The 21,035-nt window shown below is 40.2% G+C and overlaps 1 protein-coding gene across 3 annotated transcripts in view; it reads left to right on the forward strand.

Moving 5' to 3' along the window:
• Positions 1-337: 337 nt before the first annotated feature.
• Positions 338-21,035, forward strand: part of USP24 (ubiquitin specific peptidase 24) — a 92,366-nt gene continuing 71,668 nt past the window's right edge. For 2 of the 3 annotated variants that reach the window (XM_058178939.1, XM_058178937.1), the window contains exons 1-2: positions 338-773; positions 18,050-18,218. In XM_058178939.1, coding sequence (XP_058034922.1) covers positions 432-773; positions 18,050-18,218 — 511 coding nt within the window. In that variant the 5' untranslated portion in view covers positions 338-431. The remainder of the gene's footprint in view (positions 774-18,049; positions 18,219-21,035) is intronic. The other variant, XM_058178938.1, reaches the window with a different exon arrangement.

The following is a 21,035-nucleotide window of genomic DNA, read 5'->3' on the forward strand; positions in this document are numbered from 1 at the left end:
GAACGGTATGCCGTGCAGCTATCTTCTCTTTTTAATAAGGCTTTCTTATTCGCTCTTTAAACCTCTCGTAGTGCAAGAGTCATAAATCTACCTAAATCCCTATTTGTAGCATTCCATCCCCGGCCGCCTCGGCGGTTTCCATGACAACGAGATTCCTTTCCCACCCCTCTCGCTACGTTCCATTCAAGTTCAGGCCGCAGCTCAGCCTCCCTCGTCACGTGATCAGCCTCCAGGCTTCAGCCGCCGCTTCCGGGTGGGTGTGGGCCTTACTCTCGTCCGGCCCCGAGGCGTTGAAAGGGAAGGGGGGGGGAAGAGGGAGGGAGGGAGGAGGAAAGAAGGAGGTTCCCCTCAACATGGCGGCGCGCAGAGCGGGTGGCGGCAACGTTAACGCGACCGGGAGTAGCGCTTGAACCCGAGCTGAAAGAGACGCCATGGAAAGCGAGGAAGAACAGCACATGACCACGCTGCTCTGCATGGGGTTTTCGGATGCAGCCGCCATCCGAAGGGCCCTCCGCTTGGCCAAGAACGACATCAACGAGGCCGTGGCGCTGCTCACCAATGAGCGGCCCGGTCTGCACTATGAGCCCATGGACAGCGGCGGCGGCGGCGGCGGCGAGAACAGCGGACCGGGAGGCCCTCAGCAAAGCGGCGGTTCGCGCGGCGGAGGGGACGGCGACAGCAGCAGCGGCGGCGGCAGTGGTGGTGGGAACGGCGGGGGCGGCACCACCGGCTTCGACCCACCCCCAGCCTACCATGAGGTGGTGGAAAACGAGGTAAGGAGAGGGGTCGCTTTGGGGGGGTGGGCGGTGAGGCAAACGGGGAGCGAGCCGGGGATCCGGTCGGATCTATTCCGGAACAATTCGGTGACAAGCGTCCAGGCACGGCCCTCCCGCCGCGGTGCCTTGCGTGAGATAAGCGGCCGCTCGGCTTTTTACCGTTGTCTCTCTCGCAAGGCTGGAAACGAGGCATATATAAGGCATTGCTCGGGAATCCCTCCTTGACAGTCCTCAAGTTTTTCCACCAGAATAGAGCCGGAAGGGACCTTGGAGGTCTTCTAGTCCAACCCCCTGCTCGAGCAGGAGACTCTCCTATACCCATTTCAGACAGGTAGCTGCTCTCGGTCTTTTCTTTAAAACCTCTTTTTTTCCCTGGGGGCTCTCCCTTGTTTCCTTTTCTCTGTCTCTCACACACACCCAGTCCAGGCCATTCGTGGGGTTCAAAAATATTCCAATTTTGGGGTCTTTTGGAATACCACACATGGGCGGGGCACGGGGGGGGGGAGAGCTCCTTTTCCCAAATCCTGCCGACGCGATTCCCCCGATCGCAACTAAGCGGCCTGTCAGAGGACTTAAAGGAAGCATTAAACCTCTTGCTTGATTACTAGTCTTGTGCGTGTTGTCCTTGTTTGGCACGGAAGCCTTGTAGCCTCAAGCCTAGGAAAAGAAGCTTCCGTGCAAAGTCCTGTTTGAGCTCTAATAGTGAAAGTTGATGAGTTGTGACTTCTCTTTGTCACCCGGTTGGTGCAGAGTGCAGACTGAAACGTAGTTTTGTGCTTTTTTGTTTTTTTGTTTTTCTTCTAAAAAGATGCTGATATTGTACGTTGTTTTTCTTCTTCGTTGCTGTTTAACCAAGGCACTTTCCTCCAATCCTACACCTGTTAGTAATTTCAATGGCTTTGTTTTGATGCTGTAGTAATAACTTATTACACTATTAGTGTTTGTTTTTTTTAAAAAGTTGCTGGATTTTTGTGTTACAAATGGGACATAAGTGCAGAAGGAATTGCGGAGGCTCATACTGGGCTCATAAAAAAAACCAAGCTGAATTATTATGGTCTGTGAGAAAAATATTGTGGCACCTGTAATTGTAGGTCAGTATTAATACCAGCAAAGCTGCCAAAAAATGAGCTTGTGAGGTTTTAGTTTTCTTTTGTATCACCTCGGGTGATACAAAAATATAGATATGGGGAAGAAACCAGAAGGCTCTCATATTAAGTTAGACATGACCAAGATACATGTTTAGATGAGTTTATAAATTTGTGAATTAACCTTTAATAAATACCTAGAATCTTAAAACAGCAAAAAAAATGTACTATTTGGCCTGATGTCATATTTCTTTTTTCATTCCTTTTTGCCTAAGTATAATTATTGGAATTTTGTTTAGAAAAATCCAGTTTCTCTCATGTTTTTAGAAATATATGGTCAGTCATTACTGCTTTGTCCTAAGGGTAGTATGTATCATCTGATGCCTTCAGGATTTACTAGCCTACTGTTTCATTTAGTTTACAGTCTCCATCTTCTCAATGACTCATCATCCAAAAAATACCACTTGGTTGTCTTGGGCATAGTTTTGTCCCAAAAAGTTCAGATGAATCTGAATTTTTTCAAATCATTACAATCATTAAGTGAAGTGACCACATAATTGTCTCACTTAACAGCCTCCACCTCTGCTCTCCCCAGTATGGTGGTTAAGCAAAACACGGGATGCCCAAGTCCTGCAATGACTAGGTAGGGTGTGATGGGGGGAGATGGCTCTGCAATGTACTTGTAATCAGTTTTAAGGGCGAATTACTGTGGGATGCTGCAGTGACTGTAAATTTGAAGCCAAGTTGCAAGTAGCTTTTGGGATTGGTCCATTGTAACTTTGGCTACTAAACAGTTGGTCATAAGTCAAGGACTACCTGTAGTCTTCCCCCCACAAACAGTGGAACATAAAATAGTGTTTTTTATCAAGGCAGCCTGGTCTACCCAAATATGGGACGGAGCATACTGCTTCCGCTTTCACCTTTCAGCCCCAATCCAGGAGCCTTCACAGACAGTTGCTTTCATGATGAACTATTTTTGTTTACTATTTATTTTTACCGACAAATAATCTATACTAGCCTCTCTTTATTTCTTTGTTGGTAAAAATAAAATTTAACATAAAATAGCAAGGTGCTATCAATTCGGACCTAAACCATGGGCAACTATGGACAGTTCTCATCATTTCCCCAACAATAATCTGAAGTTCTTCCAGAGATATTCCAGATCCCATCTATCCCTTTTCTTTGTGATCTTCTCTGCCTCTTTCATGTCTTTCCAAGCATACTAATTTCCTTCATAATTTATTCTAGAGTACATGCATAAAATATGTGAGTTTTTCTTCACCTCAAGGAAGGACTCAGTGTTTCATTTAGAACCAATTCACGGCTGTTCTTTTAGATCGTGATGCTCTGAGTAACTGTCCAAATCCATAGTTTAAAGTTATCTTCTTTTTCTCCCTTTAACTGAGTGACTGGCTTTCATGGCCATACATTACTACTTCCCATATGTACATTATTTGTCATCATGATTTGGTATTATTTATAAATGTGATTTATAAATAAGTTGCCAATGGAAAAGTAATTGCTTAACTGTTTTGTTCTCTGTTGTCATAGTAGTATCCTTAAGCTTGATAATCTTGTTTAAGGTTGTAATTACCTTACTCTAAAATTTGTTCCCTGTTGCTCATCTGTCACACTGTTTGCCTTTAGCTGCTCTTGAATGCAAGAAAACAGAACTGTCTGCCACTTTCATTTCTGTAGTCAACTGTGAGTTGTTAAGTTAGTTAACATTATCTTTTTTGTTTCAATGTTTCATAGGTTTTTTACTATCCATTTTTGTTATGATTTCTTTTAAGTCATCTTTACTCTTATCTAAAAAAATAGTATCAGCCACACAACACAATTTTGATTCCAGCTGTTATCTCTTCCAATCCCACCTTTCTTATAAAAGATACATGCTATGCACATTTATTAAAATGTATTTGCATTTAATATAGATTCTTCTTATTTTGAACTACTATGTTCCTTCAAACATCTTATATTAGCTTCTTTATTATTAATTATTTCTCAGAAAAACAATCAGGTATCTTGTTACACGTGTTAGCTTTAATCTATCTACCAAAACTCTAGTTGTCCTGATTTTTAACTGGACAAATATCATAGGGCAACAATTTTTGAACCAAGGTACCTCAAGTGGGCCAATTTACAGATTGAATTGGGGATCCTGCAGAATGAGATTTGACAAATATTGTGGAACATTTATAGATAAAAATTATCATAGAACATTTCCTGTGATTACTCCTGATTTTTGACTGATAGTCCATTGTTCAGCATGGACTATTTTCAAGGAAAAACATCACTGAATATTTCCCTTAATTTTTAAGAACTTTTCAAACAGTGAAAGTAATGCATTAGAATCTCTGCCATTTTTGAAGCATTGAGGAATATGATAAGGAAATTCTCTGAAACAATGACCCAACAGGTGAAGGGTGTCAAATTCGATTTCATTGAGGGCTGCATCAGGGTTGTGTTGAATCGGGGGCTGGGTGGGGCATGGCCAGCTCAACATCACTTGTGTTGGCGCCTTTGGTGGCCTGAGCGCTCTGCCGGCGAAAACAGGCTCCTGAGCTCTGTTTTCAGCTGCGATGGCCGCCTACAACCCTCTACCAGCAAAAACAGAGTTTGCAAGGGCCGCACATGGCCGTTTCACTGGCAGAGGCACCACAGGCCGATCCTTCACTATTTCCAGGGCAGCCCCACGGCCCAGATCTAAGCACCCCATGGGCCAGATCCGTTTGACACCTCATATTCTACTTATGAGCTCTATGACCAAAGACATTGTTCTAGTCCAGGGGTGCCCGCAGGCCGGATGTGTCATGGACTGGCCACGCTCACCCCTGGTTTAGCAAGGGTGGAAAAGTTGTGATGTGTCATGTGTCGACGATGTGAATTTGATACCCCTGTTCTAGTCAATAAAAGCAGGGTCAATACCTTTCGTATATGTTTTTGCTGCTTCCACCATCTATCTTATATAACTCTCTGCCTATTTATCAAATATATCTGTTCTAATGAATGATAGTAATCTGTGAAAACTCTTAAGGAAAACTTGATGAATAGTGCATCAGTTTATCAATGTACATTTTTTGCATCTCAATATAATTATACGCTTATCTTTTATTTATTTTTTTCATTTCCAGGCCATACTGTCTTGTTCCTTTTTGCTGAGACAAAGTTGTTAGCTCTTTGACTATTTTTTCCTGTTACTTTAAGCAGATCAATGAGGATTGCCCATATGTCTTATCCTTTCCAGTGTTTCAGATGGTCTATTGTCTGTCATATCTTACATTCCAGTGAGTTCATAAATAAACAATGTTGCAAGAAATTTTGTGAACTCTGGAATTTTGTATAACTTGTAATACTACAACTACTATGTGATCTGAGCTTTTTACTAACAGACAAAGGGATACTGGTTAAATAAACAACACATAAAACTGTGTCATGTGTTTATTGACCGTATTGAGCCAACAATATCTACTGTCTTTATTAGAAAAGGATACAAAAATTTAAATTTACTAATTGTAGAATTGTTTCAACTCATGGTAGTCTTTGGCTGTTTTGTATATACTGCCTGGATGGCAATTGGGACTGCCAGAATTGCCAATAATTCGATGCAATCACATGACGTTGCACCTTTCAACTGCATTCTTAGTGATGGTGTTCTTGGTCCCAATTGCCATTATTAAATGAGGACTATTTGTAATAAATTCCAATCATAAAATCACATCAATAAAACGTGCTGAATCTCCCGACCCAAATGCCTGGGGAACCAGCCATGAAAGGCCAACAGAGACAGGACCATTCAGATCTCTGCATGACTTCTGTTCTGCAATGCAGCCACTATAACAGAGAAGGCGTGGCTCCTGGATCCAACAAAATGATGTTATTTATGGAAGCGGACCTAGAGCATACCCTCTCTGCTAGATCTGGTGAATGAGCGAAAACAATGGGAGAAAGGTGGTTCCCTCAAGTTGCCTGGCCTTATGGCATGTAGGAGTTTATAGGTAACAACAAGCAAATTAAGTAGTATTAAGAACTACCATTAGGAAGCCAGCGCAGCTCATGGAGCAGCGGTGTTGTTAAATGAGTGTAACAATGTCAAAAACTGCCCATGCTGCTGCATTCTGGACCAGCTACAGCTTCCAAATGCTCTTTAAGAGCAACCCCTGTAGGAGCACATTACAGTAATCTAAACAAAAGGTGAGTAATTCATGAGTTAACATGAACAAGGCCTCCAGTTCAGAAATGAGCTGTGAGTTGAGGAAGACCCCCAAATTTTACACCAATTTTGACTGGGACCTTATGCCAACAGATAACCTTGTCCAGTGTTTTCATGTAGATGTTAAATAGGAGCGGGAAAGAAAAGAACCCACAAACAAGGCCTCTAGCTTGACTTCTCACCTTATCAATACTGAACTGGAACCAGCCTTGAAGAAAGAAAAGAGAATCATTGTAATTTGGTGCCTTCAATCCTCTAGACTGGGCCAGAAGGATACCATGATCCAAGGCCACTAAGAGATCATGGAGGTCTAGGATAGATACATTAACTCCATCCCAAGTCCGCCAGAGTAATCTATAAGCATAATCAATGCCAGTGTTGTGACTCCAGCCCCCGAACCTGGCCCCATGCCCAAAAGTGACTCCGAGAGTGAGGGGGAAGGGCCGGTAAGGCTTACCTCGGGAGCACCGATTCCTTTGGCCCGGCTCTAGGAGCCAGAACCAGACCAGTCGGAGGATGTAATGAGGCCGTCATCCCCTGATTCCTCCCTTCCCCCGGCTACACCTTCAGACCCAGCTGACAATAATAATAATCAAGCTTGGATCGACCCACGCTTCAGAAGATTAGAGAGGCGGCATCATCAAAGGGAAGGGTGGGGCAGGCGCCCCACACCACAGGATATATAAGGAGCTTTGGGACTGCTCTCATTTCACGGGAAGCAAAAATTAGCTAAACCGTTTCAAAGAGAGCTTAAAGTCTTACTCTGTGAGTCATTTGTTGGAACTTTGGCAGACAGCTGCGATTTCTCTGCCAGGACTGATAAGAGCCGTGAATTCACTGGCTGAAGGCCAGCTCATTGCTCCGAAGTGGGGAAGGAGACAGAACAGCCATCTCAGTGCTATAACTGGGCCTGAATCCTGTCTAAAATAAATTGTTTGATCGTATACCATGTTTTTTTATCTCCCACAACTAGATATTTACTTATTTAGCACATGGCATACAAGGCCAGGGAGGCTATAATGTTATGCACACAGTAAAAGTCCTGGCAGCCAATGATTGCTAATACATTTGTTGCACCGGTATACCACAAGAGGATGAACTAGCTTCACACCAACTGGCCTGCAGTGTTCTCAGTGGAAGTTGGCTCAACCGGGACTTTCCTCAGCCAATTGTGTCCAGGCAAATCCAGCACTGATTCCAGCTCCCCACACTGAATGTAGCCAGCAGTTTCCCGCCACCAAAATGGCAGTACTTATCTATCTACTCACAAACAATGTTTTCAAACTGCTAGGTGGGCAGTAGTTAGGGACAAGAGACAGGAGCTCACTCTGTCCTGCGGAGCTGGAATTCAAACCACCAGAGTGCTGGCAATTGCTCAGCAGCTTCAGCATCATTAGGCCTCTGTACTACCACATCCTCTACTAGATAGGCAGATCCTGACTAAAAAGGATCCAGATAATCTTGTTTCAAGACCCTCTGGAACTATAAGATAGCAACCTTCCCTGAAAAGGAAAAGTTGGAGCCTTAAGAAAAATTGTCTAGTTCTATTGAGTCAAGTGATGGTCTCTTAAGAATATGAGTAGTTGTATAGTTCTAAACTTCCATCTTACCACTATATTCTCTGACTAGATATGTTTCTGTTATTTTTCTGCCAAATGATTTTCCTACATTTTAACCATATTGGCCTCTATTAGTTCCTCTCTATGGTTGCTGTTAAATAGTCCTACCTTACAGTAATTTTTCCTGTGATTTCGCTGATCGCGTTAAAAACATGTTTCATTAAACTTTCATGTTATTGCTGATAGGCTTGATCAAAATATCTTTTCTTTTTTGCTTGTCATTAGAAATCTGTGTTCAGTGATAATGAATGTTTCTTGTTGTCCAAGACACTTAACTTTTGCCTTGTTTCATTTCATTTATTTGCAACATGGTAGCTTGTTCTGAAATACAGGTGGATATTTTGCTCTTTGAAATTTTGTATTTTGTGTGTGTGTGTGTGTGTGTGTGTGTGTGTGTGTGTGTGTGTGAGCGTTCACAATGTCTCTTACCATTTCCCATAGCTCCCTGGGTTTTCTTTCAAATAACTGTAATTTCCTTACAATGCTTTTGTCTTCTGATTTGTACGTTTTCCAGCTCAAATTTTTCTGCTACATTTACTCTCTTTAGCTTTCGAAGCCTAATTTACTGCTCCATACTGAACAATGTTCCCACCTGGAAGTGTGCTGTCTCATTTGATTGCACCTCCCTAATTACTCTTTCCTGTTATGTAATCAGTTTGTTCAAATGTGGTCCCTGTAGTGATGTCCAAGTGTACAGTCTGTGTCACTTGAAGCAGGTGTAAGTAATAAAAGAATTTTCTTTGCAAAATTCTGTTACCTACATCCTGTATGATTTGGTTTGCCTAGTATAATTTTTCCAGAAATTTTAATTCCTCTGTTCTAATGACCTATTACATATTGCAAATATTATATGTATCTCTTCTTGTAGTTTGTCATAGAATATTTAAGTATCTCCATCATTGCATATATTAAGCAAGGTTAGTTTTGAATGTCATTGCTAATCCGTTTCTTCATATGATCAAACCCTGAATAGTGCCATGTAATCATCTGACTCCTCCAAAGTTTATTTATTCCTAAAATATCAATTTTAATTTCCTTAATTTCTATTTGTCAGGTTCATATCTTGAGTATGAGAAGCATTGGTCAGTGCTTCTCATATTCCACCTTGCAATTGTTAGGAGCCTTGTAAAATGAGGCCTCTTTTATCAGTACTGACACATCAATGAGATTCTTGCTTCTGATTTTGGTCTGACCATATTGTCACTTCTAATTAATACTTTCACTCATTACTTCACTTTCATTCACCATGTCACTCTTACTGTAATTCTCACTACTGTCATTGCTTTTACATATCAAAGTTTGATGTTCTTTTCCTATAACTAGTTGTGGCCACAAATGTTTTTGCAGACTTTCACCTTGTATATCAGTTACAACCACTCCTGGAATGCTAGGCATATCACTTATGATTTGGTCACCTGGATTGGACTATTGTACAGTGTATCTACCTGTGGGTCTGCCCTTGTAAAACATATATAAGTTGGAACAGATCCAGAATGCAATGATTTGTAATGATGGATGCACTTCAAGGTATCCACATAACATCTTTGCGCTGAGAATTACACTGGTTGCCACTGTATTTTATTTAGCAACTATTCTTCGGATAACAGCCATTCTCTGCTCTTTATTAAAGCAGCCCACCTTTATTCAGGCTTTTCTTTAAAAGTTTATAGTAAGACTTTTCAGGCTTTCACAGACTCCTTTAATGAACACTAAAGAGATGCTTTGGTTGTGTGAGGTCTAATACTTTTAATGAATCATTTTTAAAGTTCATATAGCCCTAGATTGCGCTTCAAGGTTCTGGTAATTATCTTCAAAGCGCTCCATGGCATAGGGCCGGGTTACTTACGGGACCATCTGCTGCCACCGATCGCCTCTCATCGACCCGTGCGCTCTCACAGGGAAGGACTCCTCAGAGTGCCGTCGGCCAGGCAGTGCCGACTGGCGACACCCAGGGGAAGGGCCTTTTCTGTGGGGGCTCCCACCCTCTGGAACGAACTTCCCCCAGGACTTCGCCAAACTTCCTGACCTTCGAACCTTTCGCCACGAGCTTAAGACACATCTATTTATTTGCGCAGGACTGGACTAGAATTTTAAATTTTGAATTTGGTTTTAACGGGGTTTTATTATTTTTATTGCTAATTTTAAATATTCAGCCTTATTTAATAAGTTTTTTAATTGATGTTTTATTCTGTATTTATATGTATGTTTTTTTACCAGGCTGTACACCGCCCTGAGTCCCTTGGGAGATAGGGCGGTATAAAAATGTGAATAAATAAATAAAATAAATAAATAAATAGATTTGACTATAAGAAACATATGAAGCACGATAGAAATATACTCTGCTTTTAGCCATTATCTTAGATCAACCACAATATACAGAAAAGTTGAGCAAGACCTACTTTAGTTGAGACATTAATTGACATTAGAAATGACCCACACATCCGATATATTTTGAAGAAAAACAAGCAAGAGTTTAGATTTTTGCTGCATCTTAAGATGTTCTGTCCTTATCTGTGCTTCTCACATTGCTTTGTGGGTGCTTTTGGAGGCAATTCTCTAATTGCAATGTGTTCTTTCTTGCTACTGAAGTGCAATATGAATATTGTATTACTTAATATTCCCTCTGTCATTTCCTTGTTATGTTTTCCTAATTTCCTGCTCTATACTTCTCGATGTGTATTTTAGAAACAGGAACCATTAGCAAAAAGTACAAAGGCTATAAATGACATGGTGACCTGGCACCGGGAAAGAAAACCTATGACTAGGAGTCACAGGTTTTGAAACTTGTCCGAGTACACAGTGATTTAAAATAGCCTGTTCAGTGAGTAGACAGTGTGCAATAAGTCCCATTTTGTTTTGTCTTTTTCAGATAATTGAGGTTTTATTGGAGCTTTATTGCTCTATTGTTAAACCCATATTTGGCACTACTTTGTACAGATAGTCCTCACTTAAAACCACATCTGGGATTAGAATTTCTGTTGCTAAGCAAGGCAGTTGTAAAGTGAGCTGCACCCAATTTTATAATCTTTTTTGCCATGGTTAAGTATATCATTGCAGTTGTTAATTGAATTATATGGTTTTTAAGTGAATCTGGCCTCCCCCATTGACTTTACTTGTTTTAAATCAACTGAGAAAGTCACAAATAGTCTCAAATTCATTATTGGCAACAACAACAAAAACATTAATAATAATTTTCCCTTGTGACTTCTAACAAGAAATTTGAATATCCAGTTCTGTTCTTTTATTGAGCAAAAGTAAAAATAAATAAAGGAATTGTGTTTTGGGAGAAGTAGATCTATTGAATTCCAGTAGAAAAAGGTTTTAAGGTTTTTCTAGTTTGTTATTTAAATATTTTGAAAATAATTTGGTAGTGAAACTATAGGTAGTCCTCAACTTACAACCACAACTGAACCCAACATTTCTGTTGTTAAGTGAGATGTTTGTTAAGTGAATTTTGCCCCATTTTACAACCTTTCTTGCCACAATTGTCAAGTGAATCATTGTGATTATTAAGTTAGTAACATATTTGTTAAATGAGTGGCTTCCCTACTGACTTTGCTTGTCAGAAGGTGGCAAAAGGTGATCACATGACCTTGGGACACTGTAATTGTCATAAATATGACTCAGTTACAAAGCATCTGAATTTTGATCACGTTACTATGGGGATGCTGCAAGAGTTATAAGTATGAGAAACAGTCCTAAGTCGCTTTTTTCAGTGGCTATTGTAACTTTGAACGGTCACTAAATAAACTGTTGTAAGTCGAGGACTACCTCTAATGAGTTAGTTGGACAGCAGAAAAAAGAACTGGGAAAAATATGCAGTCCCCTTAGGCTACATTAGTTGAAAACAAATTTAGGAAGTTTTGTTTTTGTAACAAATTATTGCTTATCCTTGATGTCTGTAATTCCTATGATTGCACCTGATACAGAAATAGGCCTCCTTTATGTTATCAGAATGGAGAGTCTGCCTTTACTTTTCCAGTGTGGAATGTAAGGATTTGTAGCAGTTCCCAATTATAAATGTCTCTGATACTTTGATCTCCATTTTGAGACTAGCAATAAGACTTGTAGCTAGAAAACCTGGCCTCGTGGTTGGATTCCTCTGCTTCTTTACCTTATATACAACTTATGCCAAGCAGTTTTAACTTCATCTCCCAGCATGGATATAGCCCAATGTGTATGGAAGGGCATCCCATTAAACTGGAAGAAAGGAAAAGCTCACGTGGCTCACGTGGCTTTAGTCTTAGTGAGGATCTTCTCCAATTTTAACTTTGTATTTTATATGAATGATTTATAAATTAATTGAGGTGCTGTAGCAGCAACTTTTTTATTACAGAGCTTTAAATGCTTGCTAAAGGTTACATAATAAATTAAGTCAACCCTTCTTTCAGTTCATTCTTTATTGGAAAAATTAATTACACCGATTATTTACAATATATTTTAATTATAGATAATTATGTACTTAATTTTCCAGGAAATAAAGTTAGAGTCTGATAGATATTATTGTATACTAAGTTCACTTAGGCTGGATTTGTTTATCTCATTTGTGTCAACATGCAACTACATTAAAGACACTTGCTTCTGGGCAGAAATAATATATCTTGCTTCTTTCTACTTTAGTGTTGCTTTCCTTTTCTGCTTGTTTTTCTCTCCCAGCTTGAATAGTTTACTTGTACTTTTAGTAAAGAATATCTATCAAAAGGGTGTGTGAATGAACGGCATATAGCATAATGACATATATAGTGTATATTATAGAAAGTACAGGTGTAACTCACAGGAACCTCTAGGACCATGATGGCGAAGCTATGGCATGCGTGTCCCAGGTGGCACGCAGAACCATATCAGTGGGCATGCAAGCTCAGCTCCAGCTGATTTTTGGGCCTTCTGGGTCACCTAGAAGTAGGGAAACAGGTTGTTTTCGGCCTCCAGAAAGCCTCCAGGGCAGGGGGGGAAGGCTGTTTTCGCCCTCGCCAAGCTCCTAGAGAGGCACTTGAAGAAGTCTTCAAACTTGGCAGCTTTAAGTCTTGTGGACTTCAACTCCAGAATTCTCCAGCCAACTATGCTCCTAGAGAGGCTCTGGAGCCTGGGGAGAGTAAAAACAGCCCTACTGGGCCCACCATGCCATCGCATGGCAAAAGTGGAGGGAGTGCAGGGGGATCGTGCATGGGGGGGTGGGGTGCATAGAATTATGAGTGTGGGCATGCACACACACAAACCCCTCACCCACGCTCCCCACACTTTGGCACACGATGCAAAAAGTTAGTCATTACTGCTCTAGGATATATTACAGTTTCGACTGGTTTAGCATCTGTAAAACCTCTGTCTTTAGCAGGAACTGTCAGGAAAGTTGGAAAAACACATGTGGTTCTCATGTAAGGACCACTTGTACAGTAACACTTCAAACTTATTTATATTAAAGTTTACAATTACGAAGATTAAAAAACTAATAAAAAATAAGCAAATTAAAAGAAAAGATAGAAAGTACAGAAAGTAAAAAATGAAAAAAAAGAAAAAATAAGAATATACTAAAGAAAAAGAAAAATATATAAAGTAACTTCCAACTTCATCACAGCAAGTAGAAACAAATTTTGTAATCAGTTGATATATGATCTTACAATGTCAGTAATTTACCACTTTCTCTGAAAATACAGTTAAAAAAATCTCTTCTTCCTATATCTTATTTCTTATCTACAAATAAATTTAGCCAGGGCAGCAAAAGTCCATTAAGTGTTCTCAGAAATACTGGTAACATATATTTTAACATAAACCTTCATATGCCTTCCCTTTAGTAATATCACTTTCTTTGAAAATACAAAAATATCTTCTTCCCATATTTCATCTTTTGTTTATAAACAGATCTTTAAAGTCTGCACAGTCAAATGGCGGCGATTCGGGCAACTGGCTCATTATGATGTAATTCTCTGGTGCGCTGCTTACAGAGTCCAAGCAGTGGGTTTAATCTCATCTGATTGGCCAGAGACTGAGTTAAATTTGCATAAACACTCCTCCATCCTCCCCTGGAGCTCCAGTTCGTTAATTCAGTCAGGCCAAGAGAGACTTTATTATTAGAGCTCCACTGCTTGAACTTTCTAATAGCTATTTTGTTACCAGTTTTTAAAGTAGCTAAATTGAGTTTAGAGACTTTGTAGCTTCGTGGTGCTCTCTGGAGTCGCGCTGCTCAGCTGAGCGGCGCTATTTACAGCGGCGGCTTCCTTGCTTCCAGGGAGCCTGCAGATCGTCGGATCAAGCTGAAAGAAACAATTTCCTGAGGTTTGAGGCCATTTTTGTGAGCTTTGAGGCCATTTTGGCGCGCAAGGAGCTGTGGTGTTGGCTCTGCGCCGTTTGTCGGATTTACGAGCGTGAAGGGGGTCGTGGTGTCGGCTCTGTGCTTTTACTTTAAATTTTCAAGTTTTTGTTGTGGCTAATTGACCGAGCTGGGAGCTGTGGTGTCAGCTCCGCGCTGTCAGCCTTGTATTTTCAAAGGCAAAAGGGACCGTGGTGCCGGTTCTGCCTTTCAGAGTGTTGGCAAGCCATTTCTTTAAGGGAAATTCCCTCATGCCGCTTGACAGTTTATATTGAAGTTTGAATTGGGCTCGCGACTCCAGCGCAGCACAGAATTCCCTATTGACAGTTTGGCGCGTGGCAGCATCCTTTATTACCTCAGCTAATTAGCAAGGTTTAATATTGCATTGGAAGTAACAGGGCTGTAGTGCTGGCTCTAAACTTCTGAATTTCTATTAAAGTTCTGCAATTGCTCTTTGTTCCTTTATATGAACCGGGGTGATCGGTTCAGCCTTAATCTTGATCTCGTCAGGAATTTTTTCAACCTGTGGCTCTGGGCGCTCAACGAACTGTGGTGTCAATTTGGCATTTGTTTAAAATTGTCAGGTGTAATAAGCGCTTCAAGACCTTTTCTATAGGTTCTGCGGACACTGACATCTGGGTAAAGGGCCATGGTGTCGGATCCCTAATTCCCAAACTCACTGTGAGTAATGGGCTTGTGCAGGTGTGGTGTCTGCTGCACGCCACATCTTTATTTATACACTTAACCAGCGATTGCGCTATATTATTATTGACCGTGGTGTCGGTCATAACATATTGGATTCTATCATTTGACTCTTTTATCAATTTTATTTAACTATGGATGACCACAGTCGATCTCCCTCACGAGATTCTTCTACCGGTAAGGTATCAGGGAGGTCTCGATCCAGAGCCAAGCATACCTCTGGATCAGTTTCTACGTCAGCTGCATCACAAAAGGATGCTCAAAGACATCAACGTGCTTTGGAAAAGCAATTTATTATTGCTCAAAAAAGGGCACAGCAAAGTGAAAGTTTGAAATCTAGCAAAAAATCCTCAAACAAGGACTGAACCACTCACACTGATCAAGCTGGTTGGTCACCTAATGCACCACCTGACACACGGGATATGCAGGAGTTGAACCCAGTTCCTCCTTCTGAATCACAACTATATCTGATGTGTATCCCTTGCAATCCCGCAGATCAACCCATGTCTCTGCCACATTTACGCCTACATGGCGGAGCTCCGTCCGGAGGAAGGTACGAGCACCTATCTGTCACAAGAAATGTGTGACATGATATCCCAGACTATTTCTAAGAGCATCGATGTTGCCCTCATTCAATGAGGCATTTTTAATCCACCTCATTCATGACACATTACAGAATTGAGTCACACAGGTGGTGAGGCCAGACCGCAGTCTTATTCTCCGTCCATTTCTCAGGATTCAGACATGTCTTATATTTATGAGGATGAGATGTCTGAATTTAATCTCTCAGATGATGAGAGAGCCATGCATGACAAGCTGCCTTCTGCAGGTCTGTTTTGCATGACCTATTTCCTTCATTATTGTATAAAGCCAAAACTACGGCCAGCATGGGGGCCCTTATTATACAACAACGGGAATCTTCGGATCCCCCAGATCCTACAGCTCTTCTGTTCACAGAACCCGTCACAGAACAGGAGGTCGTTCCATCACTTTGCCTTTTCATTGATGTAATCCAACGGCAGTGGAACCAACCAGGTTCCATTTCCAATCCTAGTCGCATGGACAAAGGATGTATAAGGTGGAAAAGGAATTGGAAGATCTACTGAAGTTACCTATCATGGATGCTCCTATGGCGAGTTTGGCTTCATCCAATATCCTTCCTTCGGATTCCATTGACGGTCTGAAAGCTGAGGATCGCAGGGCTGAACTTGCTACCTGCAAAACTCATCATGCCGCTGCATGGGCTATATGGTCGGCCATGGCAGCATCCTTTTTTTGCCAGAACATCACTCATCTGGCTTAAGCAGATGCAATCACGTGTACCGCCTGAGGACATACGTATGATTCAAAATATAAACAAATTGATAGCGGCAGCCGAATATTCTGCAGATGCTACATTATTATCTGCTAAATTTGCTTCTCGAGCCCTGCCGTCAAACCTATGGACACTACTAGCCTTAAGCTGATGTCCTTCAAGGTAGCCTTTCTTGTAGCTATCATGTCTGCTCGAAGAGTATCAGAAATAGCGGCATTATCTGTACGCAAGGAACTCTGCATTTTTTATCCTGACAGGGTGGTTCTCCGCCTGGATCCCACATTTAGGATCAACTCATGGTTCCATGGGGCCCAGGAGGTTATTCTTCCGGATTTTTGTTCACGTCCAACACATTCTAGAGAACGTCTCTGGCATACCCTAGACGTGCGTAGGGCTCTGTGCAGATATATTGACCGCACCGCATCCTTTCGACGATCTGAATCATTGTTCATATCTTTCAAGCCTAGTTCCTTGGGCACAAAAGTGTCTTCTTCCACAATCAGTCTATGGATCAAGGCCTGCATATTTTTGGCCTATGAACAGAAGGTTAAGCCCAGACCATCTGTCATCACAGCTCATTCAACGAGAAGTGCGGTGACTTCTGCAGCTTGGGCCACTCAGGCTTTGATATTTGAAATTTGTAGGGCAGCCACCTGAACTTCGCCCTCTCCATTCATACGGAATTATAAGATTGACAAGTTTGCTTCAGCTGAGGCAGCCTTTGGGCGGAGAGTATTACAGCAGGTTCTTCAACCCGAAAGGACACTGGACTCTTCAATTTCCCACCCTAGGGATACTTAGCTTGGGTATATCCCACTGCTTGGACTCTCTAAGCAGCGCACCAGAGAAGGAACATTGGACTTACCTGAAGGTTCCTTCTGGATGTGCTGCGTGAGAGTCCAAACCCTCCCTTGTTTATGTCCAACATGTCCAGGGTCTGGAGGCGAGTGTCTTTTTATCGTTACAGGTATCATCCTATCTAGATCCAGACCTCGTTAATGAACTGGAGCTCCAGGGGAGAATGGAGGAGTGTTTATGCAAATTTAACTCAATCTCTGGCCAATCAGATGAGATTAAACCCACTGCTTGGACTCTCTAAGCAGCGCACCCAGAAGGAACCTTCAGGTAAGTCCAATGTTTCTTCTGCGGTCACATGATTGCCATTTGTGATCATTGCTGGCTTCCCACCGAGTCAACCAGGAATCTGCCAAGAGGTCACAAACAGCAACCATGTGATGTCATGCTTGATGACGTTGCAAGATTCACTTAATGATGGCAACCAGAAATGTCGGAACTGTCACCCCTAAGCAGCACATCATGTGACAGCACACTTTACGACCATGTCACTAAGCAATGGAAATTCCACTCCCAATTGCCATTATTAACCAAGAGCAATTTATATCCCTTACAAGGCCAATATGGTAACTAACTGATTATCCATCCTTGCTTATAAGCAAAACTGGGATACAGTAGGAGAAATTGCATGATACGGAAGGTGCTTGAGACCTCATGAAAAGAGTATCTCTGAATGGATAATCCTTTTATTATTTATTTATAGGCAAAACTATTTGACTGTACATTGGCTCCTGATTTGTTAAGCATGATCATCTGGTTTTATAAATTATCAGTGTAACAGTTATACATTACTTTTAGATGTGTTCTCTTTAAGTATTCTGTATTAATTGAATTAATTTTCCCCATAGGTTTGTTTTGTTTTATAATTTTGAGGGGAAAAATAAGTGTAGAAATTATTTGTAATTTCTAACATATATGAATTATAATCATTTTTTGAAAAACAATGTGGTTCACCTGTACTGTAGTATGCCGATACTAGATTCAATAACAGTTCTCCCAGTTTGGGGTGCATTTTGATTTTCTTGCTGGGTCTAGAAATAGCAAGTAGACAGAGCAAGTGAATTCAGGTTTCTGCTTATAACAAAAGCTTTGTAGTATTTATCAATTTTTTCAGTAGAGTTGGTGTGTTTCCTTTTATATCTTTTGTTAGCTAGAACTCACGTATAGTTTTTTTTCTCAGCAGAAGAATGATGAAAATGGTAACTGCTCTGGAGAAGGTATAGAGTTTCCTACAACAAATCTTTATGAATTGGAGAGCAGAGTATTAACAGATCACTGGTCCATACCATATAAGCGGGAAGAGTCTCTTGGCAAATGTTTAATTGCATCAACGTATCTTGTAAGGCTAGGTAAGTTACCATTTTCTTTTTTTAAAAAAAAAACTTTAAAATACTTCATTTTCTACTAATACTAATAAAAATAATATTCAATTGCTGTATTGTTGGTAAAAAAGAAATCTTTAGTATTTTAAAATCACAGTTAATTTTCTTTCCTTATTCCTTTTTCTTTTTTTCTACTATGGGGTATTTTAATTCTTGTTAAAAAACCTCTTTTTATCTCTTTTTTCCCTTTTATTAACATTTCTCTAACACACACAGTGTGTAAAATGCATACACACACATGTATACTAAATAACAATACAAAGGAGACTTTAATAATAAGTAATCATGTTAAGATCAAAGCTCTTTGTGTAACATATAATTTGATATGTGTCGTAATATTTTTTTTAATGTTATACTCAACTTTGGATGAAAATGCCAAACTTATGCTTGCAATATTGACATACTAAGTTGTAATTAATATGGTAGAATGCCCATAAACTCTAAGCCAGGGGTGTCAAACTGAAGGCCCCAGGGGCCAGATCCGGCCTGCAGGGTGCTTAGATCTGGCCCACGGGGCCGCCCTGGAAACAGCAAAGGAGTGGCCCGTGGTGCCTCTGCCAGCAAAAACAGAGTTCGGGATGGCCAAACGCGGCTTGCAGGAGGCCGTAGCAGCCAAAAACAGAGTTTAGGAGTCCATTTTCACTGGCAGAGCATTTGGGCCACCACAGGTGCCCCCGACACAAGTGAAGTTGAATTGGCCACGCCCACCCTGGCCACGTTCACTCTGGCCCCTTGAGGTCAAACATAACCTTGATGTGGCCCTCAATGAAATCAAGTTTGACACCTCTGCTCTAAGCTGTTTAAATAAACATCTCTATTGAAACAGTGCAATCTATCATGATTTATATCAGCGTAATAAAAATGGAAAAAAATCCACAAAAACCACTGTTAACTTCTTGTGTTCCATTTATGTGTTGTTAACATTTTAAATAAAATACTTTATGAGTATAAACAAGCATATTTATTTATTTATTTATTTATTTATTTATTTATTTATTTATTTATTTAATCAAATTTTTATACCGCCCTATCTCCCGAAGGACTCAGGGCAGTTTACAGCCCGATAAAAATACAAATATAATACAAGGTAAAACACTAAATTAAAAAACTTATATCATTCTATATAGTGCTGGCCATATTAATTTTATGTTTTTTATCTTTTTAACATGAAAACTTTTTAATTAAATGCTTTTTATTATTAACTAATTTAGTCTGCAATACGGCTAGATTTTCTTTTTTAACTAATAGTGATATTTGACATAAACATGCTTGAAATATGATTGCAGACTACAATGTGTGACATAAACACTGGCTAGCAACAATGGATGTATATTTTGCACTCTTGTATATATCCAGAAGTAATGATTTTGTGCTGGTTGGGAAGATAAAGAGTGCAGCATTGGTTATTAGTGGACTTTGCTGGTGTTTTTAATTATGAAAGACCAATTCTGAAATTATGAAGTAGCTAAACAATTTCCTAGTTATTTGAGCATGGTATGTAGAAAGGAAATCAAACAGATGTAGTGGGCCAATTCATTTATGTCATATATAAACTTCATAAAGTTGGTGTGATGATAAACATAGTTACAAGATGTAGTTGATGAAATATATATATCTTGAGTAGTCAAACATAATATGAAGTAGAAACCATTCTGCCTTTTTGTGCTTAGAATAAATCAGAGAATGAACTATATTCTAGGCAGAAGTTAGAATCCTGTTGTGCTAAAATTGACTAACCAACCACCTGTTGTGCTTTAGTAGCTCCACCTGCTAATGGATAGACCTAGCAGGTATGAAGCAGCATATTTGCCATTTAGCCCATCCGTCTGGCATAGACTATGACATGCTACATGCAAATAAGTATTCACATCCAACACAGCTTTACCTATTTGTTATTAGCTATGTTCACATAACAATAAACCTGAGGTTTTGAGAATTTGCTTATCCAGATTCCAAGTAAGCATAGAGTTCATGATGAGTCTTCTGTTTGGCTTCTTCTGCCATTAGGAGTGGCAAAATCATCAAGCATCGCTCTATGGTTTGTTTAGCAGTATGAATCAACTAGTACTCTTTGTTGATTGTTCTTCTGAATTAAGAACAAAACCTAGCTTTTAAAACTGACAGCCACACCATGTCTTTCTGAAATATGATGCAACAATCTCTCATTTGACTGGTATTTATTTCCCATGGGAAACTGAACAAAATGTCAGCATATATCATCATACAGCAGTTTAAATTGCTATTACAGAAGACTATATAGGTGGGATATGATTTTACAAGCCGTGGAAATCATTGAACCTGGAGATGTGTGCTAAGTTGCCACTTAAGAATGCAGTCGTTCTTGTGGATGCTGAGTGACCATATTTTGTTTAAAAATAGTACTCCTGTAGTTGTGTTCAACTGCTAAACCAAGTTCTGTAAACGTAAGTTCTATACCACTGAAACTTAACATGTACCAGTATACAGTAACTACTAGATGATATATAACACTGCAGAACTCAAATTTCAAAGAACAGTACTTTTACTTATTTGTATGTATTTGAGAGCATGGTGAATACTGTATGTAGTTTGTTCAGAAATTACTATAATATTTGTCTGAATTGGAGGGATGGGGAAAGTAATGTCAATAGGCAAAGGTGCAACTGAATATAAATGTACTGAATGTACTCCAAAGATTAGTCTTTAACCCTTTTTTCAAAAGCATTTTTTTCTCTATCTCTTTTCTCTTTCTTTGTCCAATTACTTCCTCTTATTTCATCAATCAGTCAATCAGAATAGAGCTGG

Source organism: Ahaetulla prasina, chromosome 3, assembly GCF_028640845.1.
Source record: "Ahaetulla prasina isolate Xishuangbanna chromosome 3, ASM2864084v1, whole genome shotgun sequence".
Lineage (NCBI taxonomy): Eukaryota > Metazoa > Chordata > Lepidosauria > Squamata > Colubridae > Ahaetulla > Ahaetulla prasina.